Source organism: Phascolarctos cinereus, unplaced genomic scaffold (genome assembly GCF_003287225.1).
Source record: "Phascolarctos cinereus isolate Bilbo 61053 unplaced genomic scaffold, phaCin_HiC Scaffold_8;HRSCAF=390, whole genome shotgun sequence".
Classification (NCBI taxonomy): domain Eukaryota; kingdom Metazoa; phylum Chordata; class Mammalia; order Diprotodontia; family Phascolarctidae; genus Phascolarctos; species Phascolarctos cinereus.
Window position 1 is genome coordinate 21,365,625 of NW_027556291.1, and position 27,076 is coordinate 21,392,700.

The 27,076-nt window shown below is 39.3% G+C and overlaps 1 protein-coding gene across 1 annotated transcript in view; it reads right to left on the minus strand.

Annotated features, from left to right (window-relative positions):
* The window catches only part of LOC110193009 (connector enhancer of kinase suppressor of ras 2-like), a 556,515-nt gene that overhangs the window by 111,489 nt on the left and 417,950 nt on the right, over nt 1–27,076 (minus strand). The window contains exon 14 of the mRNA XM_078147936.1: nt 1,465–1,499. Within this exon, the coding sequence (XP_078004062.1) occupies nt 1,465–1,499 (35 nt within the window). The remainder of the gene's footprint in view (nt 1–1,464; nt 1,500–27,076) is intronic.

Sequence of the window (27,076 nt, forward strand, 5' to 3'; positions counted from 1 at the left end):
TGTTTCCCAAGTAGTGCTGGACAGAGAGCACTTGAGCCTCCCACGCTCATTAATCTACTTCTGGTGCTGGCCACCATCAGGCAACCTGTTCTCTCGCAGCTCTTAGGTAAGGCCATAAGGCCAGGGAGGCTCACCAGAGCTGGAGGCTGCCAAGGCTGGGGGTCAGCTCCAAATTGAAGGAACACCACTGGACCCTTTGCCCATCTTTAAAAGAGGGAACCAAAGCTGCATTAAGAGTATGTGAAATATGTCCTCAGACTTGCTATCAATGAACTTGTGTATGTTTGCGCAATTGAAATAACAAGTTCATTTTATCCTCAGGAAAAGAATGATCATTACCATAATTGTTTCCATTACATTGTCCCATCACAGGATATACTACTCGTTTTGCACAAGTGACGTTTGTTAATTCAGAATACACACTGAGATTCATATTATGAGAAACACACAAATTGGGTGGCAGAAAGGAATAAGGAAGAGAGACACCGTGTTGTTTAAGATGCTGTAAAAATGAAAGGGCAGGAAAGAAACCCTGCTGTTAAGTTAATAAAAGAACAAAGAAATGGAGTTCGAGCATTTCAACTTGTTTCACCTTGAGGAACTTTGCTCTGCCTAAGACCACGTTTACCTGAGAAGATTCCATGACAACTCTCACTCTCAAAATTGGTTTCTCTTTGCCTGAAAATCCCCTTTTATGTCCTGAGAAGATTGTAACTACCTTTTCTCCAAAGGCCTGAGGAGAATCCATTTTTGCCAGCTAGGATCTTAGCCATAGACCACATTTCAGCTATTCACTTACTGACATGGAAGAATCTGATACTAACTGTTTTCTTTTTGCCTCAGTGGAACCCGGACTGAATCAGCCCCACACAAAGACAAATTGGCAGCAAATGTCCTGGCATGTGATTTTTGTGAAGGACTGCAGAGGCAGCTTTGTTGCTTGGAATAAAATAGATGAATTATCTTCTCAAATGAAAACTATTGGCTGAGTTGGAAAAAAAGCTATATCATAGTAGATCCTTGCTAGCTGTTGGACATTGACTGCTTTTTCTTGATTACAGTACTTTAAAAAGATGAATATCATTTTGGAAGATGGTTCTATCATTTCCAAAAGCTGTTTGTAAGAAATTATTTCCATTGTATGAATTTTCTACCTTTCATCCAACACGAAGTCAATTAGAAACGCAGTTTGAATTTATTTTCATCTTTTTAAAAGCCATTCCTTTTGACCAAGATAAAATTCAAGAAAACATAAGAAATAGAGATTCTTTTCAAATTCTCTAATGCAATTCCTAGATGAAATCTTTAGGCTTATACTAGGTGATACGAATGTTCTTTTAACTAAAAAATACAGGGCACCTCTGCACAAACAAATTCGATTCCTCTGAGAAGGTGAACCATTCACTTATGTGATGGTATGAGGGAGACTGAGGTAGTTACACAAAAAGAGCACGCACAATTTACCTGTCAGAATCTCCACGGATGTTGTCTCCACCTCTCTGCAAAAAAAGAAAGAGAAGTTCACGGTTAGTCTTAAGCTACCAGGGAGACTGAAATCTTCACTTCCTGATCAATATGAGGACGTGAATGACAGACAGGAAAGCAAGGTCATCAAAAGGAGCCCTGACTTTTACTCTGAGGGAACAAACACAAAAACCACATTGTATCAACTGAAGAACAAATGAGTTCTCAGAAGAGGGTGCTAGTCAAACTGAACTTCTGTACTTCTCAAAGAATATCAAAAAGCTGAACATAATTGAACTGGAATACAGTTAGGTGGGTTCTTGATTAAACAACTAACTATGATTTAAATACTGCTAAGAGACTTTCATATGCTGTCTCTGTTTCCATTTAGTTGGGTAGACAACACAGAAATTCCTCTAAGGATTGTTTTCAGCTTTATTGTGTGATTAGCTTTATTATTCATCTTTAGATTCAAACTATAAGTGGGTTGTTGACAAGTGTGCGTTGAATTTTGACACAATTTAAACAATCCAGAAATATACATTTTTGCTGTTGCAAACTAATTTTGAGCCCTTAAAACACATTTATTGGCTTGGGACTTGATAATACCACTTCCTCTGACAAACTCTGAGCCTATATGACAACAAAAGACAAACAAAACTGGAAAAATTCACTCCATCACTCAATATTTTGTTTCCATGAAGCCAAGCATCCAGGCATTTGGAGACATGTAGATGACGGAAGAAATATTGTACTTACAATCCAAATGTCTTACTTTCATACGGACATGGCCAAGGTCAACCAAACAGTTCTATTTGCTATCTACAAACTACATACAAAGTATACCAATTTAAAGCAAATGCATGGATGGACAATTCTTGTAGAAAATACTCATTTAAAAAAAGGTAGGGTTGCCAATCTATTTTTTTAGGATGTGAATGTCAAATTTCAAAGACTTTATGATATAAAAGCTCATATGAAGCTAAGCAGTGATAACGTTATCTTTCCAGAACTTCTCTGACTTATTTTTAGACACTACGAGGAACTCATGCATGCAACAATGGAAGCCACAGTTTGCAAAACCATCATGCATCCAGCTTTTGGGATATCTATAAAATGGAGTTGAATTCAACTTGGTAGGTGCTTTCTCTTCCCTTATTTATACAAACTCTCAGGCCTCTTATTTGGCAGAGATGACTCAGTTGGGATTTCTCATAGCTAAGGGTCTTCTATCCTTTCTACATGCTAGTACCACTTGACTTGTTGAAAAAAAAAATTGCCTGTTTTTGTGAAGTCCAAAGCACAAGGTCTAGGAAATGCCTTAATACTAGAAAGCCTCACTTGGCACAATATTTGATTTCCCATTCAGACAATGGACATCTTCAAAAACTTGAGAAAAGTTAAGATTTTTTGAGACACAATTTCTGGTTTGAACCTAAGCCTATAAACTTAACAAATTCCAAATGGCAGAACTATTAGCATACCAACGCATGCTGCTTTGGGATTATTTTAGACATTTTTCATTACACATTGATTTGAAGTCAAAACCTGACAAACAGTGAATAGGAAATGTTAGTTTTAGTCTAAGAGGTTTTCCACAGACTATATTTAAGTGTTAGAAATAATGAGCCATTGGAACAATCCACACTGCATGCTCTGCATCTGGCTGAAAGAAAACCTGGGGGGAAATAAATGCTATTCCAGGTGATCTCTACATATTAATTGACTAATCACTTGTTTTGTGTACCCAGCTGGAATCCAGCCCCTTTCTCTTTCACTTTCACCCCAGTGCTAAAGAACATTGGCTGCTCAGGAGGGATACAGGACAGCACTAGGTTGAGATGAAATTTTCCATTACAATGGTCCACCAAATTATTGCTTCCAAGCACATGAATTTATATGATAAACCTGCTGCAAGGCATTCTGCTGGGAGCTATGAATTGGGACGTAAGCGGTGGAGAGTTGTATCAGACATAGTTCCTACCTTCCAGTAGTTTATAATCTGAGTGGGGAAATAAATTACGTATACAAATAATTGATATCTCGTGCAGTATGTACCGTGAGTGGGAGAGAGAGGAAATGCAAATTAAGGCATGTTACAGTGGTGACAGTGCCACATTTGGCATCAGAGAGACTGGATTTGAATCCCAAGTCACCTACATGCCATCTGTTTGATCTTAGGCAAGTTACTGAACTTCTCTGGGTCTCAGTTTCCTCATTTATAAAAGAATTAGCTTAGATGACCTCTAAGGCCACTTCCAGGTTTAAATCTATGATCTTGAATTTAGTGGAGTGAGTGGTCATTTTTGTCCAGAGTAATCAGGGAAGTCTTCCTGCAAGAGGTGGGATTTGAGATAGGCTTTGATTGATGGGGAAGATTTTGATAGGAAGGGGTGGGAAGGAGCGAAGTCATCCAGGGAGAAGGCCTGATGAACCATGATGCCTCAAATTCAAGCATTGAAAACAATCTCTCTTTTCTGTCAAGGCCCTTGTAGGTGAATGCACTTGGCTTTCATGTGTATGAATTACAGATTCAGGAGTATGTCTCAGAAATCAAGGATGACTCAGTAGCTACTGGCACAGTGGGCATCTAATATGTGACCAGATAAAGTATATTCAAACATACTGAAGGCATACGATGTTTAAATCAGGTGGGCTGCCATTATTATCTAAAAACTAGTACTTTTATAATGTTTTTCCTGGAAATCTGAAATGGCTTGAGAATCTGGTCCCCTGTGTAGGGTCTGGTACCTATTCTAGTTGCCTATAGGGGGAAACAAGGCGTCTGCATCACCAGAATTCACCAAGGGAGAAGAGCTGTGCAGGGTACCGAGACAAGATTGCCTCTGCTTTTGCTTTTGTTCCTTCCTACTGTGTTCTCAGTCATTGGTAGGCTTGGAGGAAGGAAAGCTGAGAGAGGGAGAGAAAAAAGAAAGAAGGAAGGAGGGAGAGGGAGAAGGAGAGGGAGAGAGGCAGGTGGTGGGGGAGAGGGAGAGATCAGCTCCTTGTGAAAGCCTTTATTTTTAATCCTTTTTTTTTTTAATATTCCACTCCAGAGGCATTCCATTTGGCAAAACAACTTGAGTGACCTGTGCAAAATGGGTATTTTCAAAGGTCATATTAGTCACTCAAGCAAATGATATCTTAAATTTTGTATGCCTCATTTTTTAAATGGATTGATTCAAAAAGCTAACAATTATTAGTTACTCATACAGAAATGAGTAAAGTAGTGAAGGATCCAGTTACCATGTGGGAATGATGAGCTTCTTTGTACATTTGGATACATTCTAGAACATTCTAGTTTGATGCCAAGCTCAAACAGAAACTGATCTCTGTAGGCAACATATTGACTTAGAAAACCACAAATTAACACTATCTCCATTGTTTGTATTTATTTATTTTGTTAAATATTTCCCAGTTACATGTTAACCTGGTTCAGGCCTTACTCAGAAGTGTCGTGGGTCACACAGGGCCTGCAGGCTGTGTGTTTGACACCTTTGTGTCACCACTCAATGTTAGGTTCAATCCCAGAAGCATTTGTCAGGCACCTGTGTGGTAATGTTTCAGCAGAACTCATGGGAAGTCATGTGGATGGCAGTTCTTACATGAATCGATTTGTCACAATAGCACAAAATCAGGTTATTTTCCTTAACTTTTCACCTATTCTCAGTGCAAAAATAGCAAAAAAAACCCAAAACAAAACAAAACAAAACAAAACAAAAAAACTAGTTACAACTGCTGGGCAAAGAGCGCTGGACGGGGTCCTGCTCTAGAACTTAGTACTATGTGACCATACCAGGTGAGTGACTGCGTCTCTAGCTCCGTTGCCTCAAATGGAAGATGAAGGGAGTACTAAGTGTATCTCCAAAGTTCCTTCTGCCTCTAACACTCTGGGAGTCTAGAAGTCTATGCCAGGACGTGACACAGCCATAGAGAGAATTTTAAGGAATCCCAAAAGCTGAAGGAAATTCCTGACGAAAAGGAGCCTCTTGTGTCCACTGCATTTTCTAACCCTCTTCTGTCAAATGTTTGATTCATTTTTGGTACCTAGAATCATTCATACATAAGACAAGCTGATTACAAAGGCATGTAGCATGAGAGCTTCAGCTAGACATGGTATGAGAGGTCAATCTATAATACAGACTTTCCTGTTGAAATGTGATATACAGTAAAGCCTTGATAAACTGGCATGGCTGTGGAATGATTAGTTCTGGGTATGAGAAAATTCTGGAGAACTAAGAGTTTACCCTTTAAGAACTGGAACTTCAAAGTGTGGTGAAACCCTTCTTCCTTCTCCAACCCCAAGACACAGAGAGTAGACTACTGGAGAGCTACTGTAATATAAGGCACTCTTGGCTCCCTAAGGGACAGCTCGATGGGCTTGGAATCAGGAAGACTCCTGTTCCTGAGTTCAAAGTTGTGTGAACCTGGGCAAGTTGCTTAACTTTGTTTGCCTCAGTTTCCTCATCTGTAAAATAAACTGGAGAAGGAAATGGAAAACTCCTTCAGTATCTTTGCCAAGAAAACTCCAAATGGGGTCACGGAGAGCTGGGCGTGACTGAAATGAGTCAACAACAACTTTGCTCCCCAGGAAGCCAACACTGAGCTGTGTTAACCTGTCTCTCTTTTCCGGCCGCCATCTTTTTCTGCTGTCACTGTCTCGCAGCTCTCCAGCTCTGATACTGCCACTGGTATTCTTGTACCTCACCTCGTCTCCACTTAGGTTACACTCCACTTAGGCTCTTTGGTTTTCATATGAAGTAGCTCACCTCTTAGAGACATTCCCACCCAACAAGAACACTCCTTTTTTCTCAACAGCTTGCACATTCATAGCACATAAGGAGTAATCTTCTGATCTTTCATTATTCTCAGCTCTTTTCATGACTGCTTTCTGCTATGCTCTTTCAAGGAAAGGACTATTTTCACTATTGGTTTTTGTAAACCCAGAGCCTAGCACAGTGCCTTGCACATAGTAGGAACTTAAATGCTTATTTCATTGAATTGAATCTAGTCAGAGTTGCTTTAACTTTTTTTTCAGATGTAGCACTTTTGGAGTACGTGAGGGTTCCATAAGACTGGTCTCCAGATAAATAAGATTTTGCTATATGCGCTAAGGAGCAATGCAAAGCCTCATAACTCTTATCCACAAAGACATTATCAATGCCAGTCAGAATACACATTTTTTTTGGGAAAGCCAGAATAAATAGGGCACAATTTTTCTTAAGTTTATTGAATGGGCAAGATTACTGGCTTTTAAAATATCATTAGGGTTCATATAACAGGCTCACTTTTCACCTCCATTTTCAATAGAACCTTACATTCTAACAAATACAGTCAAGCAAAACAATTCAACATATTGATTATGTCTGAAAATGAATGTCTCACTCAGCACTTATCGTCCACCACCTGTCTCCCAAGAGGCAGGAGGCATTTTTCACCATCAGCTTTCTAATCTCATGATTCGTTATTGCATTGATCAGAGTTTTGAAGTCTTCCATATTGCTTTCCTTTCTTTGATCACTTTTATATGTTTTTAAGGGCGCCTCACATGATAGCACCCTCTATGACTAAACAAGAAATGATACTTATAGCAGGACACATTAAATTAAGGTTTCTTTCTTAGACAATCAAGCCCTGGAAAGGCAGAGAGACAAAGGGCAACTATCCCAATTGTTTATGTACAGGGGAAAGGGATAGTTGAGATCATTCTTGCTTGTAGAGAAGGACAACCTTGGTCTAAGTCTCTCATAAAATCAGTTTGTTGTATCACAGGGATGAAGAAGAGTACACTTTCAATTCACTCACCCCTATTGTTTTTATAAAAAATGTTTTTAAAAAATAGACCTCAAGGACAAAAACAATAACTGAAATGTTTAAGGATGCTTTATAGACCAACGTTTCAATGTGGCCCATTGAGTGTCTTTTTTTTTCTAGTTCACATTGCCTCTGCTATCAGCATCTGTTTCTCACCTTCCCTGTTGTCACTATGAAGATATTTATTTCTATTGAATTTCACCTTATTAGATTTGGCTCAGTGTTCCAGCCTGTCAAGATCTTTTTGAATCCTGATTCTGTTGTCCAGTGATGTTACCTATCCTTTCCAGCTTTATGTCACTGGCAAATATGATAGGTATGCCATCAATGCTTTTATTCAGTTAACTGACCAAAATTTAAAACAGCACAGGGCCAAGCGCAGATCCCTGGAGTGCTCCACTGGAGGAAGCCTTCCATGTTGATAAGAAACTATTCATGGCTATTCAGAGTCCAGTCATTCAACCAGTTCCAAATCCATCTAATGGGACTATCTTTTAGTCCACATCTATTCTTTCCCTCACCAATGTAGCTTATCAATCATTTGGCTAAAATCAAGGTAAACCGGATATACAACATTCCCCTAATCTACCAGTTTAGTAACTTTGTCAAGAAAGGAAATTATGTTAGCCTGGTGTAGCCTGTTCTTGCTAAAGCCATGGTGACTCTTTATCATCGTTACTTCCCTTTCTAGACATTCCCTAACTATCACAAGCATTCCAAAAGTTTACAAAGAAACTAGTTCAGGCACACTGGTTTTTACATTGCAGACTGTATTTATTTCCCTTTTGTAAAGATCAGCCCCACATTTGCCCCTTTTCATTTGTGGGATAATATGCTTGTTTTCAATTTCTTTCAAAGGCCATGGATGGTGGTTCATAGCAGTCATATCTGTCAGTTCTTTCAGTACCCTATGGTATAGTTCATCTGGGCTGGGTTACATGAACTCATCAAGGGCAGTTGGGCTGATCCTCAAATCCACCAATAGTGTGTATTCATTTGCCTATCTTTCTATGGCCCTTTTAGTTTGGGCTCTTTTCATCTTTCATCATATTTGCTTGGAAGGGAGAGATGAGGAATAATCAAAATAGTAAAAATTTATGGGACTATGGAAAGATAGGCACACTAATATACTACTAGTGCAGCTATAAATTGACCCAGTTATTTGGAAACAAAGTCCTACTCTGATGCCTCTTCCTGGTGTGTAGGGGACCTTGGGTTCTTGAAGGCCAGGCATTAAGTATGACACATGGCAACAGAGAAAGGCTGTTTTTCTGAGGACCAACTTAGCTACCTACAAGAGAGTCATGTCACTAGCAGGATGGTCACATAGGATGAACTTTTTAAACTATGGAAATCTATGAGACAACAGCCCTTGGTCCCTATGTGGTCTTCGGCAATAATGGTGGCAGAATGAAGGGAAAGGGGCAGAGGGTGCTAAGAATCACATAGTTTTCAGACTATCAATAAACTTTAATTTGACCACTATTACCCTAAACATGAGATCCTTGTCCAGTGAGCAATGACCAGATATATAGGATGAAAAGTTAGATCACATCATCCTTGCTATATACAAAACCAGAAGAAAAAATGGAGTTACAGTTAAATTGAAGAATATCGTGAAGGTATTTCTTAGAAAGGCAAAAAAGAAGATGGCAGAGTGGGTTTTAAAGTTATGCCCAAAGATAACAAAAAGCATTATTTCATAGGATATTTGGTTATCACAAACTGCAATGTTAATAATAATTATTTGCAAAAAGACCATCATGCAAATAATTGTAGTGTGTGTACCAACATCATTTGCTGAGGATGAAGAGGTAGAGAAATTCTATGAAGAGCTTGATAAGGCCTTCCAAATTAAATTAACCTATACTCTGACACTTGGTGACTTCAGTGCAAAGGTGAGAAAAGTTGAGACTAAAAAGAGACATATGAGAAAACATAATTCAAGAAGAAAGAATGAAAAAAAGTCAAAGATTTGTAGGTTATTTAAAAAGCCTCACACCTCTATATCACAAACTCTTTCTTTGAAAAAAAAAGGTAGGCAGTAGATGTGCAGAGCATCAAATAATATGTTAAACAATAAAAATAGATTATATTTTAACACTCAGGAAAGACTTTTTGTTGTCATGGGAGTTATCTCTGTGTCAGTTGTCAGTGTATAGTTAGATAAGTGACTTGATAGAGCAAGATTAGAATTAGTTTAAAAAGAATTATGAGAAAAGGACCTTGCATATAACTGAAAAAACTTAACCCTGAACTACTTAAGCAAGTATCTGATGATCAAAACTGGGAAATGGACAAAAGGAATGACCTTGACGCTGAATATAACAATTCCATACAGAAGCTTAACCAGTTCAAATTAGTTGACACAAGACCACCAAAAGTGAACAAATATGTGACTTCCTTGCCAAACAAAGGGAGAGAGTTGCCAAAGGCTGGAGACTCATCTGTAAAGTCTTCTGTAGGATGGTGGATGATTGTGAACAGTATCATCTCACAAAGGAGACAGAAGTAGTGGAAGGTAAAATCAGTTTAAAGAAAGCTTGTCAAGATACCCAACTAAGCAAAGACATTCAAGGATGAAAATGGAGGGACTCCCAAAATGGAAAAGATCTATGAAAAGCATCGTAAACTCTTTTCTTCATCAAGGAGGGCGAAACCACCATGCTTGCATCCTAACATCACTTTATTTTAAACAGGCACATTTCCTAAGTATTACCTAAAAGAAAGTAGTAGCCATGAAAAAATTGCTTAGGATCTTTCATTAACTATTTTTGAAAGAAAGGTCTCTGAATCCCTGTTAGTCAACCTGTCAACAAGCATTTATTAAGCACATATTATGTGCCAGGCCCTGTGCTAAGTGCCGGGAATACAAATACAAGTAGAAAGAAAGATGATTCCTTTCCTCAAGGTGCTTACATTCTAATTGGGGAAGATAACAAATAAAAGGAAGCAGAAAAGGAGGAGAGGGGAGGGGGGAAGGTGCCTAGCTTGGGGCATGGTAGTGGAGGTCTGAGTACAGCCTGCAGAGGACCGAGACCTACCTGGCCTGGGTGCCCTCTGTAAATGAAAGTTCTGGGAGGATCCATCCAATCAGAGAAAGAGGATGCAGGGACCGAAAGTACTTCCAATATGTGAATTCCAGGGCTGGAGTAAAGTTTCAGGCGGAAGAGCTGGGACACGGTAGAGGTCCAGAAAATATTCCAGAAGATGTACCAACAAAAATAACCCTGTTCAAAGACCCTCTGATCATAAATATCAGTTGAGGCACAAAACAGTATGCTCGCCAATAACATTGGCCCCTGGGATGGAGGCCAGGTTGTGGACGGTGAGGTCCTCCAGGGGTTCCTGTTTGTCAGTGACATTGTGCTGATGGTATTGAACACATATGTCTACATAAGTATATCTATCTATAAATCTATATATCTATATCTGTTCTCTCCCAATTTAGGCCGAATGCCCCACTATTCTCAGATTTCCTTTCATTCTCTAGCACAAATTCTAATATGAACTGGTCATTACAGCATCAAGAGGCTAAGTAACTTGCCCAGGGACACACAGCCAGTACAGTTCTGGAGACAGGCCTTGAAGCCAGGTCTTACCAGCTCTTAGGCCAGCTCCCTATCCGGTATGCTAAAGTATTTATCTGGAACATACTAGAGGAAAAATGCCACGGCTAAATCTGGTATCTTTGTAAAATTCTGACAACTCAGTATACTTGTTTCAAAAGTTTCAATCTTTCAAAAATCAAACTAGAAGAAATACGCAGGCTGTGTCCAAATCCAGTGTATTTTAGTTTTGGAGTAATGGTTTTTAATCGTATGCAACACTAAAATCAGCAGGAGTTGCGATTTAGTTGAAAGTGATTAACCTAAATTCAAGGATAAGGACCATGAAGGGTATATTTTTCACATAACATTATGAATGGTTACTGTGTCATAAAGTTGGATGACAAAAGATATAAAAAGATAAAATCCAGGTTGGATTTCTTCTAGAAATAGCATGCAGATTCAATCTTATTACAACAAATAGCACTAAAATGAACATCTTTGTATTGCTAAAAGACTTTCAGCAATATGTGATACCATGAAATTTCATTATGGGATTTCATTAGTTGAGACTTCAATAATTTGGAATTTGAAATACTTCACACATGGGCTGGCCTGAGGTTTACCTATGCAATGTATGAAAAAATGTCCATGCTAAGCAAATGAGGAGTGAAAAGAAAACTGGAAGGGAAATACTCTAACCTGCTCGAGAACAAAAGTTTCAGATGTGAAGGGATTCCTTTATGTACAATTGAGTCATGATGTCTTAGGGCTGGAAGGGACCATGAAGATTACTTGGTCTTGCCCCCTGATTTTACAGATGAAAAAACTGAGGCAGTTTTTTGAGAAGTAAAATCACTTGCCCAAGGTTCACACAGTGAGTCTGTGGCAGACTCTGGGAGTACAACACAGGTCAGTTGATCCCCAGTACAGAACTCTTCCCATCAAACCACACCCGGAAATGGAGGTGATTATTGCAAGTCATTCTCATTTATTGAGTAGAATAGGTCCCAGAAGACCTACCAGGTAAAACCTTATATGATTGAAAGTAATTAAATTGCATTTCTTTGAAAAAAAAAAGCATTCTGTGTAACTCAGTGTTTGGTAATTCAGAATGTAAGCCATAACCATTTACAAAATCCCTAGAAGGTCACTGTTGTGGGACTTAATTGGCGGCCCCATGTCCTCCTGGCTACTGGAAGGTAACTGTTTTTTTCATCCGTGACAAGCACTTGACTGAGAGTTTTTCTTGAGCATTCCCATGTTCTCAGGAAAGCTGCCTCTCTGTTGTCTCTCCCCCATGCTGCTCCTTTCAACATGGTTGCCTGCAATGTATAATTTGACAGAGACTATAATTCAGTAGTCTTGGAGAGCAACATACAACTTTTAAGGTTTTATAAAGCTCTCTTAGTCTATTCTCCAAGGAGCCTGCTATTATAATGCATTTGCTTAACAAGATAGTTCAACTTCTGACCAGGCTGACGAAATAGAGCATATTAAAATACAAAACTTGCTAAATATCAGTAAGGGAATAATGGAGGTAGAATTTGTTTAAGATCACTTCTCCCTGACTCAAGGATGAACTTCATAGGAAGCAGGCCATTCATAAGAGATTTGTTTGAATAGTATATCTAATTTTACCCTCTCATTTTTACTTTAACAACGCCTACACCCTGACATCAGGAGCCCAATTCCAACCCAGCCAACTGTAATAGGTTCTATTATGAAATATGACTCCAGGGCATAGGATTTTCATTAAAAACAGGTATTTCACCATCAGAGAGTGTTATGCAAACTTCCTGAATCTCTTCCCTTATTCAGGCACTAATAAGAGCAATTGATTACATTACACTATTTGTTGTGTGTTGGCCTGTTAAGCTGAAAGTGGGCAATTTTAGGCTTTTTCCTTATGTGAGTACATTGCAATTTGGGCACCCCTCCACTCAGAGGGATGATGTGTTATATCATGTGATTAAAATTCTAGCAATATATCATGGGAGTGATATTACTAATTGGGCCCTTTTGCAGAGTGCTCCTTGATAAAGCACGATGGAAATACTTTTCATTTACCAATGACACCCACTTGTGTGTGCTGCCTTTAGCTTGGATGACCAGGCTGAATGATGACATTCCAGGATCATTTTAAGCTTAATATTTTTCATGTCTCCAGGCTGTGCAGAAGGATGTTAAATATTTAGCTCTCCGTGACAGGAGAAGGTAGAGCTGAATATGCATAAAAGCATGGGAACACTACAGTGGCCTTCACTTGAGAGCACCTTGTAGAAATCAGGAAGGGCTTGATGCATGGCTTTGCAAGGAGTCCATGATGCTCTAATGGCGCATCCCTGCTAAAGCACAATTTATGACCCGTGCGTCATCTTCCAGCTGCTGCCTCTACCACTGGTTCCTCTAGCCTGAGCTGTTTTGTAGCTTCCTTGATCTTACCTTAGAAGAATCTGAGGGGAAAAGGACACCTGGCCAGCCCTAGGCAAAACTGAGCATGCAGAATGTGTCTTTGGTTCGCTGCACCTTCCACTTTGGTGCTATCACCTCCAGGGGCCCACTTTCTCATGCTGTCCTTTGGCTGACTAGATCTTGACAACATAGAACACTGGGCTGAATCTAATGAGGTTAAATTTAAAAGAGAAATGTAAAGTTGTACTTTACAAGTAGAAGATAGAGGAGGTATGGCAAGACATCAGTAAGCCTGAAAAGCATCCAGGTTTTTGTTTTAGAGGATTGTGAGCTCCCTATGAGTAAATATTACAACACCAGCTGAGAAAAAGCTAGTGTGATCTTAAGAGAACCATCATGTCTAGGGTTAGGGAAGCAAGAACTCCACTCTTCTCTGTCTTAGTCAGTATAAATCTGGGGCAGAACTGTATTCAGAAAGACAGATGAGCTAGAAAGCGTCCAGAAGAAGGCAACCAGAATGTGAAAGGGCCTCAGTTTCATGCCATATATGAATCTACTGAAGGAATCATTGATATTTAGCCTGGAAGGGAAAGGACAGGAGAGCTGTCGTCAAGCATTTGAAGGCCTATCATGCAGAAGAGATATTAGATTTATTTTCCTTGGCCCCAGAAGCAGAATTAAGAGCAATGGGTAAAGAATAGAGTGAAAGAAATTTAGGCTTGCTATAAGGGAAAACATCCTAACAACTGGAGCTATTCATAAATAACTAACGCAAGTAGAAGTTGGGTCTCTTTCCCGGAAATCTTTAAGCAAAGTCCAGATGACCACTTGTTGGAAATATTGAAATAGGGATTGTTGTTCAGGTCTGGTTTGGGCTAGATGGCTGTTGGGATCTTTTCCAATTCTGAGATTCTGTGGGTACACAAAGAATCATTTTCCTGAATTACTTTTGTTGCCATATTGATGGTACTTTTTTTTTTTTTTCAGGGATGAGGGGAACAAGCCTACAGCTTTCTGAAAGACCAACGGGGATTTAAGACCTATCAGAGCTTAACACAGAACCCACCGTGCCCTTACATTCCTGTGGTAGGATGAAGCTGGTCCTAAGCTGCTTGTCATTCTCATTTTAAGGAGGTTTTATAGCATCAGGGAAAAAAAACCCACTATAGCTTAACCTAAGGAGTGTTTTTGAATAGCACTTTTACATTTATCCAAAAATAAATTTCAAGTACTGGGTCTCCAGGATGTGAAGGATAATTTACCTTTGTTTTATCAGGGAAAACCTTCAAATGACTAGCAACAGTGAAACCATGAAATTTCTTTACCTTGGTTGGGCAGACAGAATGAGAGGGGCATTCATCTAAGCAAGAAATGAAAACAGGGAGAACGTTGTTTCTACGAGTGCTAAATGATCATACGTTCATTTCTTCTGACACATCAGCTTTAAGTAAACAAGTTCAGAATTATGGCACTGGTTGACTGATACTGCTACCTCATAATTCATTTCCTCTGCCTTATGATTTAGGTATGATTGACTGACATCCTAAATACCCAGCACTGACAATGTTGCCATACGTTTTAACCAGCAATTCCAGTGTTATAATCGCTATGTAACAATCTGTGCTTTCCTTTATGGATTGCTGTCTAGGTTTCCATTTAAGGAGAGACATTGGTTGATTGTACTTCAGCTGCCTTGTGTCAAAGCTTGTATAGGATAGCATCAACAAGGTAGAAGGCACAGATGAAAAGGATGTATGCTTTTTGAAAAGCTTGACATTTGTGACTTGCTCAGACAATTCTGCAGTTGCAGAAGTGGTAGGGACCTTGGGGAATCATCTAGCCTGCTCTCCTCATTTCATAAAAGGGGAAGCTGAGGATCATAGGGATGTAGTGACTTGCTAAAGGTAACACAGCCAGTTAGAGGCAAAATTGCAACTGGATCCCGGGCCTCACGATTTCCCATCCAGTGTCCCTCCCACTTGAACTCTCCCTGAGCTTGGACACTGACCCAGTCTTTACATATTCTTTACGTGGTACTCATTGGTGGTATTGCTAGGGTCATTTTTTCCTTGGGGCAAAAGGAACAGCTGTCTTAGGTACACTTCATGAGAGTAGTTCCGTAACTCAAGGCCCTTAATGTAATAACTTTAAGAAGGTAGATGTAGTATAGGTTTCATTCCCTCAAAAACAGATATGTTCAAATAATAAAATCCTATGCATGGTCAGTTGGGCTGGTATTAATGTTCAAGCAACCTTTCCTAGCACAGAAACTCCTTGAAAGAGTTGGTTCACATTGACTATCTCAAACTGCTTTGGCGAGCCATAATTTTGAGAAACGAAGCTGATCAGATCTTTCAATGGACAAATAATATGCAAAAATATCTCTGAAGTGGTACTGTGGTTGCTGCTAAGGTGGATATACTCCACAGCCCTGACAACCTAGCCGCTATTGGAATATTGGCATGCCCAAAGGCTTGGTGCTTTTGAATAAGTTTCAAAATAGTAGAAAAGTTCTCTGTTGCTTACATGGGAAGTTAATAAAAACAAAGGAAGAGGGGACCCATTCCTAACAGTTTGCTTAGGGTACTAGGGCTTAGTGATCCTGCCTTGGCTTACTGAAACAGATGAATGAATTCACAGGTATTTGTAAATAACAAAATCATGACTGGCATTCTCAGTCTGTCTCTTTGTTTCCTAACTTTTCCAATATTTTCAAATAGACATCTATCAGAGGATCTTCTATTTCTACTCTAGGCTACAAACACAGAGAAAATCTCTTTACTTCTGGTGATAGTCTAATTACTTATCCAATGACTAATATCACTCTTTGGGGTAATGTCCCATATATAAGACTGATTTCTAGCTTCCACATGGTGAAAATCTTCATGGTATCAAATGATCCTATGTGGTCCTGAGAGCAGGGATTCCTTGGATAAAAATGACACCACTCAAGTGTATATTCTTCAGCAGGGTAAGGGTGGGAGGAGTGTACTATGGCAGGAGGGATAATATTAAGGATATACGAGGTGATTCACTCATAATATTCTCCCAATTACGATCATTCTTAAATGAGCACACATAGACCTAATTAAGTAATCCTTTCCTAAGCTCAATTCCCCTTAAAAAATATTAGGAATAACAAACCCAGGTATATTTTTTGACTGTTCTTTGTCAAGAAGTGATTTTTTTTATTACTTGAAAACTTCCCATAAGCTGTCTAAACTCACCAAGTGTACATACCCAAGGGCATGCCAGGGAACATGCCTATTTAAAATTCTGATGACCACCCCTAAATATTACCTATGGAATTCCTGGTACCCTGGAGTCTCAGGTTTGTTAAGTGTGACTGCTTTCTATGGGAAACCACCTTACACTGAGGTCCTAAGGAGGAATTAAGATGCCTTGGTTCAATTTGGGGATGAGTAAGATTTATATCAATTATCATCCTACAGTATTAGAGTATAAGGTCCAGGAAAAGAATGAAGAAATATGGAAAGGTAATCATCGGTTCCTAGGAGGGACCTCTGAGACCATCTTGTCCACCCCAGGAAGGCTCAGTGACTTTTCCAAACAAGTGTCACAATGCCAATGGTCAAAGTAGGTCTCGGTCAGCCTGTGCTGAAAGTAATCATGGTGACTTTTACAGTAAAAGTCCTTTTGGAGTCAGGCTCACTATCACACTCCGTTCACACTGTCATTTGCCATATAATTTATTCAAATTAAGATGCCAGATGATTTGGTTCTCATCTGCCTCTTCATTTGGAAGTTATTAGCTTTAGACATTGAAAAATGGAATATACATTCAGTCGAGTTAACTGCTTCGCACACCACATGCTAACCAACGAAGTGCAGTCATTTCTAGACCTGGTCCTAGTATAATTATAATTAGATATGCACCATGAATGAGAGAAGGCATAAGAAAAGAGCTGTGTGAGAGTTGCTACATGACCAGGAGTATTGGCAAGAGGGAATCATGATAAGCCTGATAGCCTCCTCAACTGTTCCTTTTTGAACAAACCTAAGAGACCATCGACAGTGAGGCTTGGATGAATCCACAGAAACAAATAGATCCAGGATACTAAGCCACTAGCAGACCTTGTGAGGTAGGTAGACCACTGTGGCTTCCTCCTTACCCCCACCTTGAAAAGTGCAAATTAGCCCTTTGGGACACTCAACAGATGCCCCACTGTACTCTGGAATAGTTCACCCTTCACTGTGAAAGAACATGAAGGCAGAGGGGTTCTCTAAAAGCAATTTATTGTTATCTTCACTAAGTCACTTGAGAACAAAAGGATGGACAAGATGGCATCTGACAAGATAAGTGGTTCCTCTGGCAAGAAGCCAGTACTAATACAATTGTATTTTCCAAGAGATTTCTTTATTAAAAAGATGCAATAATGTTAGCCATGGTGGCTATATTTTCCAGAGGCTTGTCTGGTGAAACAGAGGAAACAGCACCTGCCTGTGTCAGGTGAGATTTGGGGCCTGTGAGGTGGCAAGAATAGCTATCAGGGTTCCCCTGCGTGCAGCCTGGGCTAGTTCTTTTCCTTAAAAGGGACTGAAATAATCATGCAGGCTTCATTGGCACTAAAGGCCCTGGTCATTGATGATGCTTTCTGATTTCCTAAGTATAAAAAGACACAGAGAGCTCCAGCTCCTCCTCAGCTTGATCAGGAGACCACCATGGGCAACATAGATGGAAATCGGCTGAATCAGTGAGGTATCCTTGGGAAATATCCTTCCCCTGCTATGGCAAAGTATGTTTTTTTGTGAAATGGTTAGATCTCCTCTGAGTGTTTCATCTCATTCCAATATCAAACTTAAACTAACAAAGGGCCAGCCTACGTCAGGCCTTTCCTTCAACACTCTGTCGGCACACATACAGTCACTAATTCATTTACCACCATAGTTTCTTCATCTGTAAAACTAGCTTATCTTCAAGTTCTCTTTCAGCTTCACAACTTTAAATAAAAATACATTTATGAAAGAGCTGTTTTGTGCCTAGCACTATGCTAAGTGCCTCAGGAGAGACAAATAGAATAATGTATGGTTCTTGCCCTTAATGAATCTGCATGAGCCCAGGGCACATGTTTATACTTATTATGTTCAAAATCTTCCCACTATACCGTGTGAGTGCAACTGGACACAGAGGGTCAATTGCTTTCAGGTGACCAATTCCCACAATCCCTCCATTTTATCTTTAACACCCTATTTACAAACTGAGTATCATCACATAAAATTGTAAAAAGCAGAACTGGTACTCAAACCCAGGTCTTCTGATGCCAAATCCAGTGCTTTTCCCACTCCACCACATGACTTATTATATTATTTTGATTTCCCCAATCAGTTACAAGCACTTTGAGTGTAATGACCATGCTGTGGTGGCGAAGAGAAGGGAGTACTATGTTTTCCCTTTCTTGACATGAGCAAGTCCATTTAATGTCTCCATTTCAGTGTGAACAGGCAGCTGTAGCTAAGCCCTTTGATATGCCTGTTTTCCCCAGTTATTGTGCAAAGTTAAACAAAAGCCAGAGTCCATCCTGTCTTAGACACCCAAGACTAGCAACACACAAGCAGATTACAGTCTCTGGCCTCTCTCCTGACAAATGACAAATTGGCTCCAAGGTCAGTGGCTGACTGGTTGTGAACACAGTATGACTACATATTTTCTGTATACTTCAAGTATATGTGGGAAATGGTTATTCAGAAACCTACTTGCCCCACAGAAACATTATTCTTCACATGCCAATCAATGCTTCCTTGTGCCTTGGTTTGTAACTGTGGACTGAAAAAAGGCTTTTATTGACTTGTATTCTAAATTATATATACATTGGGTCTTCTTGCCCTGACAACGTCTTATTTATCTTTGTATTCTGTTACACCACCTGGTATAATTTTGGGCACATGGGCAATGGGTCTCCTGATTTCATATCTCTGTCTTTGCTAATCTACTTCTCAATACAGTTGCCAGATTGATATTCCTAAAGCATAGGTCTAATTGCATTAGTCAGTAAACTCCAGAGGCTCCCTTTGACCTCTAGGACCTAATACAAAGCCCTCTTCTTGGCATTTGGGCTCTTTTCAACCTGGCTCTAGCCTGCCTTCCCAGCCTTCCCGTACTCTTTGGTCCAGCCAATGTGGCCTTCTCACTATTCCTCACACCCATCATTCAGTCTTCCATCTCCATGCCTTTTCAAACAGGCTCTCTGAAGCCTAGAATGTCCCCCCTTCTCATTCCACCTCTTAGAATTCCTAGTTTCTTTCAAAATTTAGCTCACATATAGGGTAGATGCAGGTCTAGACACTTTCTATACATCTTAATTTAATCTTTTCCAAGACACTTATTTCCTAGAGTGTAGTCCTCATGGGCAGAGGAGAATGGGCCTTGAAAAATGCACTTTGGAGACGTGTTACATTTTAAGATGTAGAATAAATATTGTTATCAATGTTTAGACTGTGGCAATAACTAGAGAGGGAAGACTGAAAAGAAAACATGTGAAGGACTTAACTGTATCAGGGTTTTCCCAAGATTCCATTAAAAGGTAGGCAATATTCTTATTTCTTTGGGATATATTATCAGAAAATGCAATCATCATCATAGCCTGAATTTCTGGCCCTTGGGATTTTTGTTTTAATGACTCTTGGCTACAAAAATGTCAAGGGACACCTTCATTTATGAGAGAAGCATCCCTGATGGTTACAGGGGCCAAACTTTTGCCATGGGTGTCTACTCCCAAATTCTCCTGAAATTTCTGAAATGTCTCTGACATTAGTTTTCTTAAGACCAATGATATCAGGGCTGCTATGGTTTAAAAGACATAATGACTACACTGACATCAAGACGTACCTCTGCTCTTCAACCAGAGACTGTAGGATGTCAGAAAAGAAATCCAAAGCTCAAATGCGACCAAACCAAAGGAGCAAAAAACAGATTTTTCAGCTGGAAGATAGTGCTTATTCAAAATTTCCCTCTGTCACTTTATAAGAATAAAAATAATAATAAAAAAAAGCTCTGCCTCATTTTAATTCTATCTTATGAGTCAAAGAACAATGAAGAAAATGAATTCAATCATTGGTGGGAGGAAGACAGGGACTTTGGGAATTTGCATGCATTTTAACTGAAACTTGGCTGGTCTCAAGGTTGTAATTTACTAAATTCAAATTCCGGCTCATTGGAAAACTTTTTACTTCTACAGACTATATCTGCATGAGGCAAGTTGATCCATTAAATGTTGCTTGTTGAATATAATATGAGTACTCTAATGGCAACTTCTGAAAATCTACAATTGATGGCTAGTAACAAGTGAGTAGTTTAATGACTTGGGGAATCTCTAAGGTTAAACTGTAATTTGCATATTTCTTGTTTGTCTTTTCTGCTAGCTTTTATCCTTCTATAGATATTTTGCTTAGTATTCACGATCTGTAGTAAGGAAAACATCTTCCATTGCCCCAAGGAGTAATAAGGCCAAATAAGTTTAGGAACTGAGGGTAGAATTAAACTTTATTACCTCATGACCAAATGAGTGCCATGGTTTGCTAAATAGGCAAATTTTTAATGATACATTAAATTTACAGACCTAAAAGATCTTCACATGTGGTAACAAATGCACGAGGCCTCTGTCACTTCATTCTTTCTTGATCTTAGATGAATAAGTATATAGAGGCAGAATAGATGAAGTTATGACCCTATGAGCTTTGAAAGGTTGGAGGAACTGTCAGAGGTACAACTACCAGTTGGTAGCAGAGTCTGCTAGTAGCTGCAGTAGAGTAGCCAGCCCTGAGGGATGAATGACCTGCTTGACCAGCCTAGTAATGAATCCATCTGGAAGCTAAGACACCATGTTCAGAAAGCAAGGCCATCCACTTTTTGTAACCACCACTTTAAGGATGAGCACACTCTTTCTAAGGATTGAGGTGCTAGGGGAGAGTATGAGCCTGCTATTGTCATAACAGCAAAGAACTAGGAGCTAAGGGGTGCTCACCTGTTGGGATGGCAAATTATGGTATATTAATGTAATGGAATATTACTGCACTCCAAGAAATGACAAAATGGACGATTTCAGAGGGGTGTGGGAAGACCTCTATGAACTGCTGCTGCAGAGCTAGGTGAACAATTTATACAATGACAACAACATTATAAAGGAAAACAACTTTGAAAGACTTAGGAGTTCTGATCAATACAATGACAAGCCACAAAGATGAAGAACTCTCTCCACCTCTTCCTAGACAGACTCTGAATCCACAATGAAACACATATTTTTGCAGATGGCCAGCATGGGAATTTGTTTTGCTTTTCTCTGCTTATTTGTTACAAGGGATTTTCTTTTTCTTTTTCCTTTTTATTGTTTGATATAAGGGGGGAGATTGGGAAGGAGACAAAACAAGTGCTTGTTAACTGGAAAAAATGGGATTGCCCAGATAGGTAATGAGTTTTTTTGATCATAGCAACTCATTTAATCGTCTACTAAGGTGTGGAAGAATGGTGATCTGCATCTTCGGAAGGAGTTCCCACATGGATGAAGCCACCAAAACTTGAAATTTTGGAGTATTTTGTCGCATGGGGGGATATCAACATGTTCTGAAAGGATGGCAATGGCTAGCTTTAGTTTTGAAATTATTATTTTTTTGAACCAGACCTTTGATTTCATTGATATAGGAAAAATGAATGCAGGGCACTGGGCACTGTCTTGGAATTAGGGTTAGAGAGCTACCTGAGAAATTCAGAGGTTAAGTGACTCACCTAAGGTCATGGAGGTGGGGCTTGAGCACAAGAACTTCCTGACTCTGAAGTTGGCTCCCCATCTCCAACATCACACTGCCTCTTTTGTCTTTTATCCTGAACAACTTCTTTTATATTTTACTTTTTATTATAAACTTAACAAACGACAATGAACATTTCAATGAACAAAGAATAGAAAGTAGGCTATCTACCAAATCACGACTCTTGGTTATGTATAGCTTGCTCAAGTGCCCCCCAATAATAGCCTCCTTGTCCAGGACCCCTTTGAACTTTTCTCTGCTCTCTTCTGTGTATTTATTTTTAACATTTCACTTTCTACACTAGACTTATTCTAGAGAGAAGTACTTGTCTAATCTAAAGTAAATCTGTATTTAACCCATCAAATTTATTATGACACAGCTAAAAATAGACACAGCATTTTTTTTTCCAGTATGCATAGAGGAGTTGGGTAGAGACTTCTTGTTACTTGTTACTTCTACAAGTAGCAAACATCTTCAGTTCACTATAAAGGCTTTCAAGTTTGCTTAAAAGCATAAAGATAGGTGGACAACAAATAATCACAGAGCAATAAGAAAAAAATAATTTAAAAAATACTTTCCTTTCTAATTTATGGTTCTGATTGAGAAATTCACTGTAGATGCACTGACCTAAAAGGCATATGGCCTTTAAAAAATAATTTTAGTGAATTTCCTTAAAACAGAATACTGTGGACTAGTATAGTTCACAAAATATTATTGCTCAATTTCTAGCATTTGACAATGACAGTATCAGTCCTGAGAATGGTGACCAAATCACAGATATTTGACTGAGGAACCCTTTCCAATTTTCCATCCACTTGCTTGAACTCTTAGTAATCAATCAATCAATCAGTCCAAGATCAGTCAGAAAGGAACTAGCAGTTTTCTTAGACTGGTGCCATGGATCTTCCATAGCTATCCTCCAAATCAGCCTTCCCTCATAAATGAATAGATACCCCCCCCATACCTACATCCCTCCCCCCCCACATGTTATTAGACATGGCAGGGGAGAAATACTGTGATCAGGAAGGCAGTTTTCCAAGGTTGAAGTTCAAATATTACACTTGAAAATGAAGAATGCTCAACTACATAATTTCTAGAGTCTTATGTATTTGGCCATCTTTAACTGTAAGCTCTCCAAAGACAAAGGCCATGACTGTATAATTCTCTTTGCACAGTAGTGTCAATAAACATTTTTTCGTTTGTATTCTTTAAAGACTTCATAGCTTATAAGTAAAGGGCTTAATGTACTAACAGCTCATGGTGATCTGTAAACAAATCATCCACAAATGGGGTTCAGTGTCCATCATCTAGGACCTAATTTGTTGAGCTTTGACCAGTTGCCCTCCTACTTCTGTACTTGAGACCCAACTTTCTCCCACAAAATCCAAGTGCCCCAATCAAATCAAAGTGGAATCAGGAAATGTTTAATAAGATAAATGAAAATATAATGCAATTTGTTGTTTTCTTAGTCAGTATGAACCCACAAGGATTCATTCTATTTGTGTTTGATGCCCCTGCTCAAGACAATGATTAGGACCAAGATAGGAGAAATCCAAGGAGAAGATACAAACTATAAAACACAGGATCGATTTTAAAAAATCTTCAGGCTGGCACTTAGAACTCTTTCTGTAAATTGGCCTGGCCTTCCTGTCCAAATATGTGTCCCATTACTCACCCCAATAAATACCTTCTAGCTAGGGTCAGATGGCCTACTTCCTGCCTACCTGCCTCTATCCCCTCCTCTGTAACTAACTCTACCTCTCCTTTGATGCCCAATCCATCCATAAAGTCCTATGGAAATACTCTGATCCCTGTTCATTTCTCTAAACTCTAACTCTTTTTGCATTTATCACCTCAACATCTCAATCAATACCTTATTAAATAGTCCTTTGTTCCCAACTTTTTATATATACACAAAGAAAGGCAAAAAAAAATTAAAAAGTCCTCACTCTTAAGGAACTCATAGACTAATGGGGAAGAAAACATACAGCTATGTACAAGGAAGATATACATATGTGTGTATATATATGTATATATATGTATATATGTATATATATGCATATATGTGTGTATATATATGTGTGTATATATATATACAAACATACACACATACATACACACACACACACACACACACACACACATATATATATATATATATATATATATTGGAGATAATCAACAGAGGGGAGGCACTAACATTAAGGGGGAGAGACTTGAGGCTGGGAAACCTATCAGAAGGATATTGCAATAGTTCAGGCATGAGGAGATGAGGGCCTGCACCAGGGTAGCAGTAGTGTCAGAGAAGACAAGGGAGCTTGTAAGGGAGATGTTGTGATGGTAGAATTGATAGGATTTGGCAACAGATTGGAGGTGAGATGGAGTTAGGAGTTGATTAGGTAGAAAGCAGGCATCAGTAAATGATTACTGACTCACTGATTGACATTCATCAAAAGTGTCTTTTTTCCAACCAACAACCCTTTTAATGATTTCTCATTATCTCAGTTTGCACACTCGGGTAAAAAGGATCTTTGTCTCCCTCTGGAGAAGGAAATGGTAAACCACTCCAGTTATCTTTGGCAAGAAAACCCCAAATGGGATCACGAAGAATTGGCCATGATTGTAAAACCACTGAACTGCAAAATATCCCCCTCGTTGTTCCTATCTAACCAGAGTCAGAATTGGGCTTTGTTACAGAGAAAACAGAGGCTCTGAGATATTTCAGGATGTAATTTACCCTGACATAATGGGCATGTATGCTGAAGAAAGTTAAATGTGGGGCTGAAATGGAAGTCAGAGAAAGAAAGAAGAGAGACTGTTTTTAGAAGAGGAGGTCTTTACGGGATGTAGAAGATCCTGAAGCTGATGAAGTTATAAGTAAAGGAAGAGACAAGATGCTCTCTGCTGTGAAAAGGAGAATCAAATGTACCAATATTGAGATCTCGAGTTGTAAAGGTGGCATCCATTTGACCTATAGATTCACAGCAGGCATATGCACACAATGAATACATTTTTTCTTTGTGAATAATTGATACAATCCACATTCCTGTTCACTTATGAAAAAACCTTGCCGGGAAATCAATGGTTAAACAAAACTCTAAAGCCTGGGGCATGAGGGAATAGCAGGATGAGCCAGAAAGTCTTCTCTGATTCAATGGAAGTAAAATCCTGAATTCTCCCAGCCTAAAATTCCAGCTCCCTTTACTGTTCACCTCCAAAACGTGCACTTAAGTGCTTTGCTTCTAACACTCATGGCTCCTTCTCAGTTTCTTTCACCATTTCGTCCTCCTTTCCCTGTCTCGTAGGTGTGACTATTCATCAAGATTTTGTCCATGTACCACTTCTTTTCTCTGTCTACACTCTTTCCCTTGATAAGCTCATCTATTCCCTTCACTTTATCATTGCTGTAGATAGCTTACTTCCAAATGTTTACCTCTAGTCCCAATTTCTCTCCTGTGATCCAGTCCTACTATAATCTTTGCAATTCTGCTCAAAATATCCCAAAAAGAGTTTGTCATCTTTCCTACCACATCTTAAGCGCAAACCCTTGGACTTCTCTTCCACTTTTGCTTTTCCCTCACCTCTTGCATTCAATCAGTTGTCAAGCAGTAGAAATTCTCAACCATATCATGTCTCACGTCTGTGCTATCTGCTCCCCTGGTTTTGGCCCTCATAACATGGATAACTGTAATAACCTTCTAATTCATCCCTTGGCATAAAATTCTTCCCCCCTCCTTCAGGTCATCATGAATTTTCCTGAGGCAAAGGGGTGACCGAATGGTTCTCCCCCGACTTTGCTCAAAAACCTTCAGGGGTTCCTAGAGATTGTACCAATAGAATAAGATAGAAATTCTTTAGGCTGGTCTGTAAGGACTTCTGCAAGCCAGTTCCAAGCAATCATTTTATATTTATTTCATATTTCCATTCAAGCACTCTTGCCCACACATATCTTCCAACCTATCTTTAGTGTTGCTGGTATATCCTACATGGTAGGGGCTGTTACTTACTCACTCTGTGTAGTACCTAACAGAAAAGTATTTAGCAAATATGTTTAAATAATGACAATGCAATTCCTTAAGACTTAAGATTCACTGATGGCTCCCAGAATAAGCAGTCGTGTAATTTCATTTATACATGATTTTTAAAAAGTGCCTAGCATCCAAGATCAAATAGAAAATCCCGTTTGCTCTTGGAAGCCCTTCACAATCGGGCCTCTTCCCACCTGTCCAATCTTCTTACATGTTACTCCCCTCCACAAATTCTGTGATTCAGTGGCACTGTCCCCCTTGCTCTTCCTCGCACATGATGAAATTCCATGGCTCAGAACCAGGCGTTTTCACTTTTCATCGTCCACACCTGGAATGCTCTCCTTTCTCATTTCCTGCCCAGTCCTCCTTGATCTCTGTCTTGCCACTGAAATGATCTCCAACGTATCCTCGCTGTATATTGTTTGTGCATAGTTGTGTGAATGCTGTCTTCCCCATTAGACTGTGAGCTCCTTGAAGGCAAGGACTTGGTTTTTTTCGTTTTTTTGTATCCCCAGAACTTAGCATAGTATCTGGCAATAGTAAGCACTTAATAAATGCTCATTGCCTTGACTAACAATGACATTTTAGAAATGGAATGTCTGAGATTAAAAGGGAATGTCTTAAACACTGTAAGTCATGTTGAAAAAATGAAACAATTTTATCCCCTTGTTATGGACTGAACATATTAAATTAACCAGAAAAAAGAAATATCTAGAAAATATGCCATCTTTGACACTGCTTTATCTTGAGTCTATTATTTTAAAATATTTCCACTTGTAAAAGAACCATGGATCATCTAAAGAATTCAGTAAAGGTACTTCTAGGGCAGCTAGGAGGCACAGTGAATAGAGCACAGGGCCTGGAGGGAGGGAGATTCTTCTTTCTGAGTTCAAATCTGGCCTTAGACACTTACTACCTATGTGATCCTGGGCAAGTCACTTAATCCTCTTGCCTGTTTCCCCATCTGTAAAATGAGGTGGAGAAGCAAACGACAAATCACTCCAGTGTCTTTACTAAGAAAACCCCAAATGGGTTCACGAAGAGTTA